The 19,191-nt window shown below is 37.5% G+C and overlaps 1 protein-coding gene and 1 non-coding gene across 2 annotated transcripts; both read right to left on the reverse strand.

Moving 5' to 3' along the window:
- Window positions 1-961: 961 nt before the first annotated feature.
- LOC141724964 (uncharacterized) lies at window positions 962-1,877 on the reverse strand. Its single transcript, XM_074527292.1, has 2 exons — window positions 1,474-1,877; window positions 962-1,336 (listed from the first exon to the last, which is right to left on the reverse strand). Exons 1-2 carry the CDS (start codon window positions 1,796-1,798, stop codon window positions 1,278-1,280), a joined length of 384 nt encoding a protein of 127 aa, XP_074383393.1. The 5' UTR covers window positions 1,799-1,877; the 3' UTR covers window positions 962-1,277.
- A 6,842-nt stretch (window positions 1,878-8,719) lies between these two features.
- On the reverse strand, window positions 8,720-8,826 carry LOC141662875 (small nucleolar RNA R71). The gene has a single exon (XR_012550975.1). It is a non-coding gene; the product is annotated as a small nucleolar RNA R71 (small nucleolar RNA).
- Window positions 8,827-19,191: the final 10,365 nt, after the last annotated feature.

Here is a 19,191-nt window from a genome sequence, read left to right on the forward strand (position 1 = left end):
TAAATAATTTTTCAATATACACCATTATTCTTCTTCAAGCTAATATACCTTTTCTCTGAGGTATGTTCAGACTTAATTTTCTTTCAAAATTTAATTTCTTAGCTTGCTCACTGTTTATAGAAAATATTCCAGTCTAGTTTTTTTCACCATTCTTACAGACTCAAAGAATAAAATTACATATTAGATAATAATTATAAGTCAACTTAAACTCAAAAAATAAAATTACATATTAGATAATAATTATAAGTCAACTTAAACTTAGAATTGTTACTTAATCTTATTATATTAAGACATGTCTTGCCCAAAAATGAATACAGTCATCTTACATTTAGCATTTTAATTGCTTCAAGTTTAAGGCTTCGTAATGAATCAACACGTGGAATTATTCAAGGTATAGTTTCCTGGGGCTTATTTGGAGGCTGGTGTAAATACGTCATCGTAAATTAACACAGTGGCCAATTTTCATTATGACATTTAATATTCTAAAGGTAAATCAATAATCTAACAGAATTTAGACTAGTATCCGCAATTCAACGAATTTTCCCCGGACTCTGACAATGGGTAAGTTTACAAGCTATCCTTATAAACAGAAAATGCAAAATTACTAAATAAAACAGATGTCAACTCCATCTCTCGGCCGAACAGAGGCATTGGAGCTACCTGCAAAGTAGTACGAACTCAAAAAATGATTTCTCTGGAAATAACTTCAAATACCATTTTTGATTTGATAGTACAAAATAATATTAGAGTTTGAGATAAGACTACAAGTCTACGAGTAAAAATGTGCGTAAATATTGAGATATTGCAAATGATCATTAACGGATTCTCTTAGCACTTGTTTTAAAAAATTTTGTAATGAATGCGTAATGCATATTCGATATTACAATTTTTGCATAAACATCCTTTCTCCTTTTTTTTTTGAAAGTATAAACAAACATCCTTTCTTAAAGGTAAACAAACCTTTGTAAAATGAATTTCTTTATAGGACAGAGTACAAGGCACTTGTGCACAAGCTGATCAAAGACATGTCATTCCTTAACCTCTTTTTTATTTTTATTTTCTGTCCCTCTTTCCCAGACAGTGATCTTGAATAGCCATGGTGTCACAAACTGAAATTTTCTAATGAAATAATGAACTCAATATGTAGAGATACGAGTATTTGTCTTGCTATCAAGGGAGTTGAATCAATCCATGACAAGGTACTCTCTTATTGCACAAAAAAGTAGATGTAACTGTACATATTTTCTAGCTAACATATCTTGATATATCTGTCAATTCTAATTTGCCACTGCTTTCGCCTTGTACATTTCTCGTTCCGTTCTGGCTTTTCTTCCTCCTGTACATCACAATATTTAAACGTTAGTTTGAAGCAATTCTCATAACTTAAAGTTTTATGTATAGACATCTTTTGAAGTATATATAATTTTAGAAAACTAGATATATACGAAAGCTAGAGAGGCAGAGAAAACGTACGATTCTTGTTTCTTCTTTTGGCCTTAACCATATGAGGTATAAATACTCCAGTTCCGTTAACGTTGGATCTCCACAAGTTCAATATCGTGCTTGGCACCGAGCTAGGAGGATTCTCGGTCTCTGTCCAATCAAAATAGCTTTGATCTCGACGAGTCGAATAATTTCTTGTTCCTCCTATCATCCGTGAATTCTTGGAGTGATCACCCTCATCAGCTGTGTTAATCAACACAAGAATTCTCCTCTCAAGTTCGGCGTAGAATTTATCATCACCATCATTTTCATAGGCAGTTTGATCATGATCAACGATATCGTACAACAAGTCCATGTGTCTAGCTAGGCTGCAGGCCCTGTGAAATGTATGATAAGCAGAAGAATAAGAAGAGTAGTTGCTGTTATATTTTGAGTATGTGAAAGATGGGTTATATATAGGAACTAAAATGAGTCAGAGAAAGGTGCTAAGTTTTAATTTGAGTCAAAGTTTCGAGATAAAAGTTATGTAAGATGATAGGTTGCAGGATATTTCCCAAGTGGATCCACATGTGGAAATATTTGAAGTCTTGCTACTAGGTGGGAAATCGTTTACCTTCCTGCAGTACCCTTTACCTGTCTTTACATTATAAATAATTTACGGGAAAAGTTTTTTCAAGAACAAGATACAGTAGTGTGAAATTTCAATTTTTTCAAGAGTTATTTTCAAGAGCGCTTATTGTAAAAAAAAATAATGGGCACAATTTTATTTTTTCACTCTTCATTTAGTATGGAAACAAAAAAATTATTCTGAAAATAATATTTTCCCAAAGTTAATATTGGGGATTTATTGTTATTTTTTGTAACATATACTTTTGAAATTTAATATTGTCATATGAAATTTTCTTTAAATAAAAGGTCATTAGTAAAATTAACTCAGTCTAATAGTAACAGATATGTTAAAATTTTGACTTACCTGATGTTTATGTTTAATTTGTTAAACAGCTGACTAATGATATTTTGGGATTTTTTTTTATTTAAATAACACTGTATCCTGGACCTTTATTTTGGTTGATTAATCCTATAGTTTGGACTATGTGAACAAGGAGAAGGCAGCAAGTAGGCACTAGATAGGCCGCCTTTGCAAGTGGTGGGAGGGACGAAAGGCTCTTCTAGAATTGTTGTGTTTTGTGCTCCTGTAAGTGCTGCCGTAACTTCCTCCTTATGATTAGTCAATTAAAGTCAACATGACGATTCTAGAGTTGCCTTTAGTTAGGCTTTACCAAATCACTAGTTGACTTACTGCCCCAAAAAAAAATCACTAGTTGACCACTGTAACCGGTACTTCTTTATCAATAAAACTTTTTCAACTATTAAACATGCTAATTTCGTAATATCAAATTAATGTTTGTATTTTTTATTATTAATTAATCTTGAACTCTTTTTCTAAATGTATTACATCAAACTAAATTTACCCTTCACGTTGATTATAAATAAAATATCATTTTATGGTGAGCGGAGTTAAAACTATAAATATTTGTTAATATTGTAATAACATCTAAAGTTAAATAAAACTTGTACACATTCACATTTCTAGCAGTTTTATCGGCCCCCTTTTCCTTTTCCTATACGACTGTGTACTTGCATGTCATGAATGAAAATAGTGGTTTAACAGACTGCCAGGGGCATCTGATTTGGGTAAGGTAATTAATAAAGGGAAAGATAAATAATTAATTAGATTCATTTTCATTGCATTACTGATATTTGTTTAGAAAAAATTAATATTTACTTTTCCGTTTTTTAGTTTTAGGTTGATTCCAAATCTCAATATCCAGTCCCACCTCTGGCCAGGTAATTATTTTCGCATCCTAACATTTGTTTTCATTTTAATTATAATTTAAATCTTTCAATCCAAAAAAATGATTTATATGAAAATTATTTTTTAAAAATAAAAAATTATTTATTATTCACTGTTCATAAATTTAAAATAATTTTGATATCTAATTTATATGTCAATTTATTTAAAAAGTTAAAGATGTCATAAATTAATTATAATAATTTTGTTAATGTAAATGAATTATATTGTTATAAATATAAATACATTTGACTCTTTTTACATTACATGATATTAGAAAAATCAAATATTAATCTAATTATGTAACTTTTTATAAACAAACAAGTAAAATAATTCAGTATCATTCTTTTTTTCTCCTCATTCCCCCTCTTTGTATTCCATTTCGTTTCCCGATCAAACGCCGGTCAGTACTTTCTTAAATGTTAAGAATATCATTTTATATCTTATTAAATTAAATTACTTATAGTAATCATATTTTATCTAAATTTAAATTAAAGTTGGGACTTTGGTTGATGGGGAAACTTAGGGGTGAGAGCGGTGCGGGCGGTGCGGTTTTTTCCTCAAACCGCAAACCAAACCGCACATGTGATTTGCTCAAATTTCCAAACCGCAACCGCACCGCGTACCCTCGAAAACCGCATAAACCACACCACGAAAATGCGGTGCGGTGTGGTGCGGTTCACTGCGGTTTATACTTTACAAGTTCAAAAAAATTAAATAAATACAAAACTTAAATTTAATCAAATTTCCGAAAATAGTTTTAGTCAATCAGAATGCAATATCTTAGTTCACTAGTATAAATACTTGGATTTTGGTTTTCCTAGTGAAGAAATACAAACAAGAGACTGTGTAGTCTTATTTTTATTTGTCAGAAGATCGTGTGATCCATTTGAATTCCTTAATGAATTTAACATATAATTCTAACTCAATAAGGATGATATGACCACGTGGTGAAATTCAGTTTAACTAAGAACATAAAATGGTTGTTTATGTTATCCGATAGGAATATAAGTGTATATATATATATATATATAATATTAAATATTGCGGTGCGGTGCGGTTTGAACCGCATTTCAGAAATTTAAAACCACAACCCGCACCGCACCGCGCGGTTTATTAAAAATTCAAACTGCAACCGCACCACGAAAATTAAAAACCGCGTTTTGCGGTGTGATTTGGTGCGGTGCGGGCGGTTTTTGCTGTTTGTGCGGTTTTGTGCTCACCCTGGGAAACTTGGCTCCAATTATGGATAATCAATTTTCTTTCCCATTTTTTTGAACAAATAATGGCTTATAATAAAACTTGCACTCATGCTAGAAGATATGACAAGGACACTCTTACACCAAACAAGGCGTTAGATGAAATTTTTATAAATGTTAAAACTAGACTTCACAATTAGATTTGATTTATAAGAATATATAACTGGACATACTTTTGTTTAGATTAGTTTTGTAATTGTACCCGTGCAAACGGGATGTTCTTTAAAATAATTAGACAATATTTTTCTCCATCTCAATAAGTTTTATAAAAAAATTATTTTTTGTCCAAAAAATCAAAATAATCAATCTTATTTAATTACAATTTCATAGATCATATAATTATTAAAGTAAGTAGAAACTATTTAATAATTTTAATAGTTAGTGCAAGATAGATTTTCAAGAATAACATTATGTTACCTTTCTCTAATATTAACATTAAGTGTTTGTACTCAGAAATCGAGACTTGATCTTTTTGTTTAATAATACTATTATTGAATTAAATAATTATTTTAATGTTTGTATATGTCAGTATTTTAACATTTTATATCTTTGTTTAATAATGTTATTATTGAATAAAATGATTACCTTACCCCATTCGACCATGCCCATTACCTCCATTATAACAACGAGTTTTATAACGGTGGTGTGAAATAAAAATTAGGGTTGTGATTACAAATAATGTTGGATTGTTGAGTTTGGAGATTTAATGGTTGTTCTCGCGGTAGGGACTAGATGCCCTTGTAAGATGCATACGTATTTCTTTATTGTAGAGAATCAAGCCAAAAACGTAGTTCTAGGTTGAAGGGTAGAGCCCTTTATATAGATGTTGAGTTTAGGGTTAGACTAGGGTAGGGAGACTTGGTGGACGAGTCTCTTACTTCAATGGTAGGTAGGACTCTCCTGGACGGTGAATTATAGATCCTCCCTAGAAGGAGTCTGTTTCTATGTTGAATACGACATTTGTGTCATTATGGACCTCATTCTCAGATCTGCTCGTCGGGCCTATCACGTAGCTGATTTTGGGCATCGGGCTACACGACCCACTTTGGGTCGTGGTCATCACAGTCTGCTCGGATTATCAAGACTCATATTGGGTCGTAACCATGAAGACCTAGTTTGCTGTGACATTAAAGTTTTGACCGATAAATTTTAGGACACAATTATTTCAACATTAATTGTATCTTTAAGGATTACTTTTCATCCATATCATTTGCCCCCAACTTCCGGTAAAACTTCTAGAGTTTTCGTGGAAATTATGATGGTCTAATTGTGACTCGGAGCTAGTTTCGTCCCTTCTTGGGTTCAATCATATTATGAAGTGTGTAGCGAACTACACATTCACAGTGACTTGTTCAATATTAAGTGATATTTCACCTTTTGGTCCTTTACGAGGCTAATTGAATAGCGTTTAACGATAAATTGCCTTAATCGGGGTAATATGTCGGGCTTTGATCACCTTTTAACCTTCGTCAAGGTTAATTATAAGGTGAAAGTCACTCACAGACCCTAATTGAGGCTAATTGGTCTTAATCGGGGCTAATTACAAGACAAAAGTTGGTAAATAATCTTAACATAGCCTAACTTTAAGCTAAAGTATGCTAATTGGCCTTAAATACGGCTAATCGGCTCTAATCAGGGCTAATTATTTAGCGTAAGTTGTTAGTTAACCTTAATATATGCTAATTATAAACTATATTATGCTAATTTACCTTAATCGAGGGAATTGGCCATAATCGGGGCAAATTATTATCTAACTTTTACTAATTGGCCCTAATTAGGGCTAATTACTGGATCTGAAAATTTCAATTTTTGGCGAAAAATTGTCAAAATTATTTCCCGTTTTCACCTTGGTGGACCAAAATTTTCATTCATGTTAACGACGGGGGAGCTCATTTACCATCGTATAAGCGATAGAGTTCCTTTTCATATATTTCATAATTTGAAAATTACAACTGATGAGTCTATTTAAAGGCTCTTTTGAATACCTAATAAGTAAGTAATTGGTAAATTACCTGTTTACCCTTACTAGCTTAATACTGTAGCCTGCTATTAGAAATATAATCTACTATTAATACCGATAAGTGGCATTTTGTACCACTTAGAACGTCTTATAATAGCTTGAATTGGTGTCTTGAAATCAAGTATTTTGTGTATTTGATGCGTTTTTCTAGTGTTTGTGCATTTCAGGGTATTAATTACATTTCGGAAGAGATTTCATCAATAATAAGCCTTGGCATATGTTTAGCATTGCAAGTGAGAAGATAGGAGCAGATTATAGCGAAGAAACGGGAGGAAAACAAATCAGTTTCCAGTAGGGGGCTGAGCGCCCACTCAGCTCTGCTGAGCGACCGCTCAGGAAGCTGAGCGCCCGCTCAGGAATGCTGAGCGGCCGCGCAGGGTCGGATTTTTAGAATTAATATTTTAGACTCCTATTTCTGTTTGACTTCCAACTTCTGAGTTAGCTGGGCTTTATGGGACTCCAATATAAGTAGATTTCAGAGATGTTTCACAAGGGTTGGATCGTAGTATTAATCGAAGAGCGAGGAGATAAGGAAGAAGACCGTTTTAGCACACCGCAACGAAGAGGAAGCATATTTTCTTGTGATTCTTTATTTCCTTGTAACGTTGGATGCTAGTTTTCTTTACTTTGAACCTATTTACTCTTGTGACGTACTCTGGTTTAATATAAGTAGTTTTAGTTATTATTCTCGTGTGTTATTATCATGTTTTCATATGAACCCATGATGACGATGAGTGCTATCATGGGCTAATCGTGATCATGGGGTTGTAACGGATTTACTATGGAATTCTTTAGTTAGTTGTTTAATACCTTAGTGTGTGATGATTGTATGATATCTAGTATTGGTTGTGCGTATTCGTCTTATATGCATCGCAAACATATAAGATAAGATGTTAATCTCTTGTGAAGCGACGGTGGATGTTGAGGTTTAGAACTTGCCATTCTAGCATAGGTTCATGTAAGAGTATGCATGATTAGTGGGTAACTCTAACCGTTTTACTTGCCCTGTGTAATCAAAAGGAATAACTTGTGCTTAAATTGTTATGTTGTCAATTTCTGTAGACATATAGGGACTCAACATAATTGATGCCTATTCAACTTCTATCTTAATTTTGGATGCTTGGTAGAATGGTATTAGTACAATGAAAGTTGGCTTTTATCAGTTTCGTGTTATTCGATTAATATCATCACTGTTGCATGCTAAGGGTAATAACAATAGTTATTGAAGGAAGTAGTAATGAAGTTGTGATCTCATGAGTGTTTTAATATTGTTAATTTAAGTGTTAATTAAGTGCTTAATTCTAGTAGTTAATTGTAATTAATAACTAGTTAATCAAATGTAAGTGTTATTGTTTTAACATTGAGAAGTAATCATACACTGGTGAATGAGTTTAATTGAACATAATTAGTCCGAGTCTCTGTGGGAACGAACTAGAAAGTATTCTATATTACTTGCGAACGCGTATACTTGCGTGTGTTATTAGCGCGTGTTTTCGCCCTAACAAGTTTTTGGCGCCGCTACCGGGGACTCGGCGTATTTGTTTAGTTTATGAACTTACCGTCATTGGTCATTAGGACTCAGTGATTAAGACGTGTTACTTATTGTTTCCGGTTGTGTTTCAGGTACTTTAGCGAGCGTTTATGCAAACTCGTTCTCGTACTCGCAAGAGGACTTTAGATACGACTGAGGAGACAGACGAAGTTCGTGATATTCCGGAGAAGATAGATTTTGAAGATTCGGATTCAGGAAGTGAGCAGAAAGAACCATTAACCATGGGCGATCGTTTAGTTCCGGCAGATCCAGCTCTTATGGACTTTTCTCGGCCCAAAATTGATGACATTCAGTCTAGCATCATGCACCCAGCTATTGAGGCCAATAACTTTGAAATCAAGCAGAATTATGTTTCTTTTGGAGGTGTTGCGACTGAAGACCCCAACATGCACATAAGGAATTTTGTCGAGATCTGCAGTACTTTCAAATATAATGGTGTGACTGATGAGGCTATCAAGCTGAGGCTTTTCCCATTCTCACTGAGGGATAAAGCTAAGGACTGGTTACATTCTGAACCAGCTGGATCTATCACTACTTGGCAAGATCTTGCGCAAAAGTTTCTGGTGAAGTTTTATCCAATGGCAAAAACTGCTGCTATGAGGAGTGCTCTTACTCAATTTGCGCAGCAACCTACAGAATCTATGTGCGAAGCTTGGGAGCACTACAAAGAGATGTTGAGAAAGTGTCCACATCATGAAATGCCTGATTGGATGGTGATCACTGGTTTCTATAATGGTTTGGGGGCCCAATCTCGGCCCATGCTCAATACAGCAGCTGGAGGCGCCTTGTGGGCCAAAAGCTATATTGAGGCTTATAATCTTATTGAGACTATGGCTGCAAATGAGCATCAAAACCCAACTCAAAGGATGATGCATGGGAAGGTAGCAGGTATTCTGGAAGTCGATGCAGCAACAACTATTACAGCGCAGCTCCAAGCGCTGTCTACGAAGGTCGACTCTCTAGCCACCTATGGGGTCAATCAGATAGCTATGGTCTGTGAGCTTTGTGCAGGTTCTCATGCTACGGATCAGTGTTCTCTTGTTAAAGAATTTGTTCAGTTTGTGAACAATTATCAGCGACAGCAGCAGCCTGTGCCAGCTACAGCAACAGCCTGTGCCAGCTACGTATCATCCTAACAACAGAAATCATCCAAATTTCAGCTGGAATAATAATCAGAATGCTATTCAGCAACCATATCAGCAAGGTGTAAGTAAACAGTTTAATCCACCTGGATTCCAGCAACCACAGCATTATGCTCAAAGGCAATCATATCCTCAACAAGGAGGTGCAGCTCCACCCTCTAGTGCTGATTTTGAGGAACTTAAGTTGTTGTGCAAAAGTCAGGCGGTTTCTATCAAGACCTTGGAAAATCAAATCGGTCAAGTAGCCAATGTAGTGCTCAATCATCAACCTGGCACACTTCCCAGTGATACTGAAGTGCCAGGCAGGAAGGAAGCTAAAGAGCAAGTCAAGGCTATTACCTTAAGGCCTGGAAAAGTTGTTGATGCTAAAAAAGCAAAAGAAGGAGAAGCTGAAGCTGGTGATGAAGAAGCTAAGCAAAAGGAGAAAGCGGCGGAACCAAGGAAGACTACTGTTGAACACACTCTACCTGAGGGTAATACAGGGGAGAAACAGCTCTATCCTCCACCACCTTTACCTAAGAGATTGTAACAACAAGAGCTGGATAAGCAGTTCGGTAAGTTTCTAGAGGTGTTCAAGAAACTTCACATCAATATACCTTTCGCTGAGGCTTTGGAGTAAATGCCTAGTTATTCGAAATTTATGAAGAGTATTCTTTCAAGGAAGGTGAAACTGGATGATCTTGAGACCGTTGCTCTAACGGAAGAATGCAGTGTTGTGCTGAAACAAAAGTTACCTCCAAAGCTTAAAGATCCAGGTAGCTTCACCATTCCTTGCACCATTGGCAAGTTGTCTTTTGACAAGTGCCTATGTGATTTGGGAGCAAGCATCAATCTGATGCCGTTGTCGATCTTCAAAAAGTTGAATTTGCCTGATCCAAAGCCCACCTACATGTCTCTACAATTGGCTGATCGTTCTATTACTTACCCACGAGGCATAGTGGAGGATGTGCTAGTTTAGGTGGATAAGCTCTTCTTTCCTGCAGACTTTGTTATTCTGGATTTCGAGGAAGATAAGAAGATTCCCATAATATTGGGAAGACCTTTCTTGGCTACAGGCCGTACCTTGATAGATGTGCAGAAAGGTGAACTTACTATGCGAGTGCAGGATCATGATGTGACATTCAATGTATTCAAAGCAATGAAATTCCCTACAGAAGATGAGGAGTGCTTAAAAGTGGATTTGATTGATTCTGTGGTTACTTCAGAACTTGATCATATGCTAATATCTGATGCATTAGAGAAAGCCTTAATGGGGAATTTTGACAATGATGATGAGGATGGCAATGAGCAACTACAATATCTAAATGCTTCTCCCTGGAGGCGAAAGCTAGACATGCCATTTGAATCTCTTGGTACTTCTGACCTCAAAAATGCTGAAGGAAAGCTCAAACCATCTATTGAGGAAGCACCTACCTAGGAGCTTAAACCATTTCCTGAACACTTGAGGTATGCTTTTTTAGGTGATGCATCTATTTTACCTGTTATTATTGCATCTAACCTTTCGGGTAGTGAGGAGGACAAGCTCTTAAGGATCTTGAGAGAATTCAAATCGGCTATCGGTTGGACTATATCAGACATCAAAGGGATCAGCCCTTCATACTGCATGCATAAGATTCTGCTAGAGGAGGGTAGTAAGCCGACTGTTGAGGAACAACGCAGACTTAATCCTATCATGAAAGAAGTGGTGAAGAAAGAAATTCTGAAGTGGCTGGATGCAGGAATCATTTATCCTATTTCTGACAGTTCTTGGGTGAGCCCCGTGCAATGTGTACCTAAGAAAGGAGGTATCACTGTGGTAGCAAATGAGAAGAATGAGCTCATCCCCACGAGAACAGTCACATGACGGAGGGTATGCATGGACTACAGAAAGTTGAACAAAGCCACAAGGAAGGATCACTTCCCTCTTCCGTTTATTGATCAGATGCTTGACAGGTTGGCCGGTCATGAGTATTATTGTCTTCTGGATGGCTATTCAAGGTATAATCATATTTGTATTGCACCAGAGGATCAAGAAAAGACTACCTTCACTTGTCCATTTGGCACGTTTGCTTTTCGCAGAGTTTCGTTTGGGTTATGTGGCGCACCGGCCACTTTTCAGAGATGTATGATGGCTATATTCTCTGACATGATTGGAAATAATGTCGAGGTGTTCATGGACGACTTCTCCGTCTTTGGACATTCGTATGATGAATGTTTGAATAATCTTCGTGCAGTACTCAAAAGGTGTGTGGAAACTAATTTGGTGCTCAATTGGGAAAAATGTCATTTTATGGTGCGTGAAGGCATTATTCTTGGGTATAAGGTCTCTAGCAAGGGTCTTGAGGTGGACAAAGCCAAGGTGGGAGTCATTGAAAATCTTCCACCACCGATTTCTGTGAAAGGAATCCGTAGTTTTCTTGGTCATGCGGGTTTTTATCGGCGTTTCATCAAGGACTTTTCGAAGATATCTAAGCCGTTGTGCAACTTGTTTGAGAAGGATGTGCCTTTTAAATTTGATGATGACTTCTTGACGGCATTCGAGACTCTCAAGAAGAGTTTGATAACTACACCAGTTATTACAGCACCTGATTGGACATAGCCTTTTGAGATGATGTGTGATGCGAGTGATTATGCGGTGGGCGCAGTTCTTGGGCAGCACAAGAATAATATCTTTCATGTGGTCTACTATGCTAGCAAGACCTTAAATGGGGCCCAAATGAACTACACCACTACTGAGAAGGAGCTCTTGGCTATAGTCTTTGGTTTCGAAAAATTTCGATCTTATTTGCTTGGGACAAAGGTGACAGTGTTCACTGATCATGCGGGCATTCGCTATTTGGTTTCCAAGAAGGATTCGAAGTCGAGACTCATTCGTTGGGTGCTCTTACTACAGGAATTTGAGTTAGAGATCAAGGATCGAAAAGGTACTGAGAATCAAGTAGCTGACCATCTCTCTAGATTGGAGAATCCCGAGTCTACTTCACATGATAAGACATTGATCAATGAATCGTTTCCGGATGAGCAGTTGTTCGCAGCTCAGGAGGAAGAGCCATGGTTCGCAGATATTGTGAATTATCTTGTCAGAAATATAATGCCTCCTAATTTGACCACAGCTCAAAAGAAGAAGTTTCTGCATGAGGTGAAGTGGTATATGTGGGATGAACCGTATTTTTTTAGACAGGGAGCTGACCAGATCATCAGGAGATGTATCCCATTCTGTGAGACGGAGGGGATATTACGAGACTGCCACTCCGCAGTTTATGGTGGACACTATGGTGGTGAGAAGACGGCAGCTCGTATTCTGCAAGCAGGTTTTTTCTGGCCTACTTTGTTTAAGGATGCTCATCAGTTCGTTTTAAGGTGTGATCGTTGCCAAAGAGTGGGAAATCTTACGAGAAAGGATGATATGCCGTTAAATGTGATGCTTGAAGTCGAGGTCTTTGATGTTTGGGGAATTGATTTCATGGGGCCTTTTGTCTCGTCCTGCAATAATCAATACATCTTGCTGGTAGTCAATTATATCTCAAAATGGGTAGAAGTCAAAGCTTTACCGACGAATGATGCAAAGGCAGTGTTGAACTTTCTTCATAAGCAGATTTTCACAAGGTTTGGAATGCCATGAGTAATCATAAGTGATGAAGGGTCGCATTTCTGCAACCGTAAGTTTACTTCTATGATGCAGCGCTACAATGTGAATAATCGTATTGTTACTGCCTATCATCCGCAAACAAATGGTCAAGCGGAAGTGTCTAACAGAGATATCAGGCGCATTTTAGAGAAGGTTTTTTGTCCGTCAAGGAAGGATTGGTCTTTAAAGCTCGATGAAGCTGTTTGGGCTTACAGAACAGCATATAAGACTCCACTTGGGATGTCCCCGTTTGAACTTGTGTATGGTAAGGGATGTCATTTACCTGCGGAGCTTGAGCATAAGGCCTATTGGGCGTTGAAGAAGTTGAACCTGGATCTAGATGCAGCTGGAAAGAAGCGAATGCTTCAGCTTAATGAACTTGATGAATTTCGACTCCACGCGTACGAGAACAATAAAATGTACAAGGAAAAAGTGAAAATGTGGCACGACAGGAAGCTACATCCTAAGTTATTCATGCCGGGGCAGCAAGTTCTTTTATTCAACTCCCGTCTCCGACTTTTTCCTGGGAAGCTAAAATCAAGGTGGTCTGAACCTTTTATTGTCAAAACTGTGTTTCTAGATGGAGCGGTGGAGAATTTTGACAATGATCCGGACCAAGCATTCAAGGTTAATGGTCAGTGTTTGAAGCACTACTATGGGGACACAACAAACCGGGAAGTGGTTAGTGCCGTTTTATTGTCAACTTGAGTAAGGTACGCTACGTCAAGCTAATGACGAAAAAGAAGCGCTTCTTGGGAGGAAACCCATGATTTGTTGTTACAGGAACCCTTAGAAGTTAATAACCTATCCAAAACCACAAAAAAATCAGAAAAACAGGGCAAGTAAAAAAAAATTCGAGAAGACCCCTGAGCGCCCGCTCAGCTCTGCTGAGCGACCGCTCAGGGGCCGACTGGGAGAAATTTTTTAAGTCCAATAAAAATCCAAAAAAAATCTGAAAAATAAAAAAACAAATCACAGCCCATTACCCACGACCTATTTCCCCATTATCCCATATTTTTAACCCTCAAACCCACTCCTAATCAAATTTTACCCTAATCGCTACCCTATATATACATACACCTATTCCATATACTCCCCATACACTTACAAACCTTAAACTCTCTCCCTAACTCAAAAAAACACAAATCTTAAACACTTTTTCTCAGTTTCGATGGAACCCAAGAGATCCAGGACTATTGATAGTAGCAACACTGTCCCTACTGATGATTCTTCGAGGGGTACTGCTGCGAGGCCTCGTTTGAATGATAGGGCTATTGAGGAGTATACTAGGCTTCTGGGTAAGCCAATTTTGAAGGAGAGGGGGTTCTTACCATCAGGGAGGGATGGTGAGTTGTTGCCTATGATTGCTGAGAAGGGTTGGATTGCTTTTTGTGAGTCTCCTGAAGCAGTTCCGATGAGCGTGGTTCGCGAGTTCTATGCGAACGTGAAGGCTGAGAAGAATGGGTTTTCTGTTGTTCGAGGGATGACGGTGGATTATCACCCTGCGACGATTCGCTGTGTGATTGGGCAGCGACATAGGAAGCCCACGGAGGAGAATTGGAACGAGAAGACTGCTGAGGATTTTGACTTGGATTTTATTTGTGCTACTCTGTGTAGGTCGGGCACAGTTTGGACTTTCAAGACTGGGATTAACGAGTATCGCCATTTTCCGGAGATTGCGATGAACAGGTATGTCCGTGCATGGAATGCTCTTATTTGCGCTAATATTCTACCTACTTCACATGCACATGAGGTCACAGTTGAGAGAGCACAGTTGTTATGGGGAATTTTGAATGAGTAGTACTATGTGGACCTTGATGAGTTCATCTACCAAGGGATTCTGAAGTTTTTGAGGGGAGCTAAGCACATGAACATCCCTTATGCATCCACGGTTACAAAGCTTTGCCGAGCAGTGGGAGTTCAGTGGCCATCTCATGAACAGTTGCAGTTATCGGCCGCTCCTATCGACTCCGGGACTCTGCATGCGATGCAGGAGTGGACCGGTGGTGAGCCCGAGGAGCATGGGCTGGGTTATCGTCTTCCAAGAGGGCGTCTAGCATGAGGTGCTACCATGCCGAGGTCAAGGCGAGATGAGGCTGGTTCTTCTAGAGCTCAGAAGGGTGCTGGGATGGCTGATGCCCAGTATAAGAGGTTGTCGAGGAGGATGGATGCTATGTACGAGACACAGAGCAGGTTTGCTCAGGAGCTCACCCTTGCACTTGGGACTGCTTTTCGTGGCCTTGGAGCTGACATCCAGTGGCCAATTTTTGGTGAGGACTCTGCATATCCGCCTCCTGATACACCACCCTCTGAGGGTGATGATGATGATGATTTCTCCGAGTAAGTATACCCTGTGTTCCTTTCTACTACCTTCATTGGGGACAGTGAAGATTTTAAGTTTGGGGGTGGTAGTTAAGGAATATTTTATGTGTGTGTCATATACTTGCATATTGATGATAGTTTAGTTCATATAATTGCATATTTTTTTGTCATATAGTTTTTTTTATTTATAGCTTTATTTATCATGTCATGTAGCTCATGCATATACCATGATCCCTTTTGCACTGATTTACCAATTAATTTGTGATGTTGATGCGAGTGTAGTGATAGCGTTGAAGTGATGTTGAGTCGTGTAAGTTGATATGCATGCTAAAAATACTTGTAATTTCACTAAGTCTTAGAGAATGCTTAAGGACTAGATTGTTGTTATGGTTCGATGGATTTCAAGGTTAATCTATTGATTATGTTTAGAATTTTATAATAGGTTCTTAGTAATAAAAGGCATGAAAAGAAACAATGGAGTGAAAAATGGAATTCATTGCTAATTGTGGCTAGGCGTCAAATGGCTAGTAGCCGACTCGTATTTTTATACGACTAGTCTAGGGTTGAGCAAGAGGGAGCGAAACGCACTTGCTCAGAAAAAAGAAAAAAAATAGAAAAAAGAAAAAAAATAGAAAAAAGAAAAAAAAAGAAAAAAAGAAAAAAGAGAGAGAGTTAATGCATAATTGATCACGAGTGGGCTCTTTCGTATTCGAGTTATTAAGTTCTTAGGGGACTTTGTGCCTAGTGACCTAAGGCTTTTATAGTCTGGGATACGCTAACCTAACGCTCGCTACATGGATGCCATTGCATAAGTCTTTTGTGGACCTCACTCATTGCACGGTCAAATAAGCATTTGTTGTTATAAATAAAAAGCATGACTCCGTAATAAGCTCCAGAAATCTTGAAGTGTTATAAGTCATTTTATGCCTAGAATTTTATTCTTCGTATAATCATGCGATTGCCTTGAGGATAGTTGAGTTATGATAATTGATCTAGTTTCAAAGCATATCTGTTAAACATCTGCACACACCACGTTTCTGGCTGTATGTTAGTTTGCATGATTTGATTGATCTTTATTCGCCTAATTGCATTTGTTGAGATGTTGTAAGTTGGTTGGTTTGGTCGTAGTAAGGGGAATCACTGCATTTCATATAGATTGCATTCATGCATGTCTTTGTTTTTTTTTTGAGTCTGTGACGCTTGAGGACAAACATCGATTTAAGTTAGGGGGTGTGATAAGTGGCATTTTGTACCACTTAGAACGTCTTATAATCGCTTGAATTGGTGTCTTAAAATCAAGTATTTTATGTATTTGATGCGTTTTTCTAGTGTCTGTGCATTTCAGGGTATTAATTACATTTCGGAAGAGATTTCATCAATAATAAGCCTTGGCATGTGTTTAGCATTGCAAATGGGAAGATAGGAGCAGATTGCAGTGAAGAAACGGGAGAACAATAGATCAATTTCCAGTAGGGGGCTGAGCGCCCGCTCAGCTCTGCTGAGCGACCGCTCAGGAAGCTGAGCGCCCGCTCAGGAATGCTGAGCGGCCACGCAGGGTCGGATTTTTAGAATTAATATTTTAGACTCCTATTTCTGTTTGACTTCCAACTTCTGAGTTAGCTGGGCTTTATGGGACTCCTATATAAGTAGATTTCAGAGACGTTTCACAAGGGTTGGATCGTAGTATTAATCGAAGAGCGAGGAGATAAGGAAGAAGACCGTTTTGGCACACCGCAACGAAGATGAAGCATATTTTCTTGTGATTCTTTATTTCGTTGTTACATTGGATGCTAGTTTTCTTTACTTTGAACCTATTTACTCTTGTGACGTACTCTGGTTTAATATAAGTAGTTTTAGTTATTATTCTCGTGTGTTATTATCATGTTTTCATATGAACCCATGATGACGATGAGTGCTATCATGGGCTAATCGCGATCATGGGGTTGTAACGGATTTACTATGGAATTCTTTAGTTAGTTGTTTAATACCTTAGTGTGTGATGATTGTATGATATCTATTATTGGTTGTGCGTATTCGTCTTATGTGCGTCGCGAACATATAAGATAGGGTGTCAATCTCTAGTGAAGCGACGGTGGATCTTGAGGTTTAGAACTTGCCATTCTAGCATAGGTTCATGTAAGAGTATGCATGATTAGTGGGTAACTTTAACCGTTTTACTTGCCCGGTGTAATCAAAAGGAATAACTTGTGCTTAAATCGTTATGTTGTCAACTTCTGTAGACATATAGGGACTCAACATAATTGATGCCTATTCAACTTCTATCTTAATTGTGGATGCTTGGTAGAATGGTATTAGTACAATGAAAGTTGGCTTTTATCAGTTTCGTGTTATTCGATTAATATCATCACTGTTACATGCTAAGGGTAATAACAATAGCTATTGAAGGAAGTAGTAATGAAGTTGTGATCTCATGAGTGTTTTAATATTGTTAATTCAAGTGTTAATTAAGTGCTTAATTCTAGTAGTTAATTGTAGTTAATAACTAGTTAATCAAATCTAAGTGTTATTGTCTTAACATTGAGAAGTAATCATACACTGGTGAGTGAGTTTAATTAAACATAATTAGTCTGAGTCTCTGTGGGAACGAACTACAAAGTATTCTATATTACTTGCTAACGCGTATACTTGCGTGTGTTATTAGCGCGTGTTTTCGCCCTAACAAATACTAGTAATAATCCTGACTTAGTAAGCCTGAATGTCTCTTCCTAAATATCCCCCCTTCTTCAAATCCAGCTTGTCCTCATGCTGAGAGTAGGAAATCTGGAAAATTAAGTTTCAGAAGGTCTGCATCTTCCCAGGTAGCTTCATCACTGCTACCACCCTCCATTGTATTAAAACCTGATGCACCACTTGGTGATCCTTCACAATATTCCTAGTGCCAGACTCATTAGGTGACTGAGGTCAAATGTTCCTTGCTCATTGAACTAGGGCAGTTGTCTTATAGGTTTAACCTGTCTCATAACTTTTTTTAACTGAGACACATGGAAAACATGATGAACACTTGAAGTTTCTGGCAAATCCAGTTTATTAACAACTTCAGATATCTTCTCTAAAATTTTATATGGTCCAAAATACCTTGATAACATCTTTAATTCTTTATGGTTGACATTGTTACCTGTCTGTAAGGCTATAACTTCAAATAAACCACATCTCCCACCTCAAAAACTCTCACAAACCTTTTGTTATCAGTAAAACTTTTCATTCTGAGCTGAGCCTTCTCTAATAACTCCTTTAGTAATGACCGTTGTTGTTGTCTGACATTCAATATTTCCTCCAAGGAAGACAAATTAGTATGAACCATGTTCAGTAATGATATATGTCTTGACTTGACTCCATACACCACTTGATATGGAGATGTATTTAAAGTTGCATGAAAGGTGGTATTGTAGCAGCATTCAGCATAAACCAACCATATAGCCCACTTCCTTGGTGGCTGACTAGTCATACTTCACAAGTATTGATTCTCTCGGTGCAACCATCACACTGTGGGTGTTAAGCTGTGCTAAGACATAGTCTGGTTCCATAAATCTTGAACAGAGTTTTCCAAAACTCACTCAAATTAAAATAAGCTATCTTAGTCACAAACTTCTGATGCTGGTAATCCATGTAACTTGTAAATTTGCTTAAAAAAATGTCTGAGCAAATCCTTTAGCTGTAATAGGGTGATTGAGGGATATGAAATGAGCATACATACTAAAATTGTCAACTACAAACCAAATTACTTCAAAACCTTTTGTTTTTTGAAGACCTGTAATAGAGTCCACATATATATCTTTCCAAGGCTCCTAATGAATAGGTAGAGGTACTAAAAGACCGGGGGTTTTAACATTCTTTCCTTTCATCTGCTAGCACACCTCACACTCTCTCACCCATCTTCCCACATATTGTCTTATTGAAGACTAATAAAAATACTCAAATATTCTCTTATAGGTGGCCCTATTTCCACAATATCCTCCTACCCCCTTATAGCGTA

This window comes from Apium graveolens, chromosome 5, assembly GCF_009905375.1.
Source record: "Apium graveolens cultivar Ventura chromosome 5, ASM990537v1, whole genome shotgun sequence".
Classification (NCBI taxonomy): Eukaryota; Viridiplantae; Streptophyta; class Magnoliopsida; order Apiales; family Apiaceae; genus Apium; species Apium graveolens.

Excerpts from the sequence above, each read along its gene's own strand:
- LOC141724964 (XM_074527292.1), bottom strand. The coding sequence starts at position 1,798 with ATGGACTTGTTGTACGATATCGTTGATCATGATCAAACTGCCTATGAA. Across the intron at positions 1,337-1,473 it reads CAAAAGAAGAAACAAGAATC|GAGGAAGAAAAGCCAGAACG; the intron begins GTACGTTTTCTC and ends TGTGATGTACAG.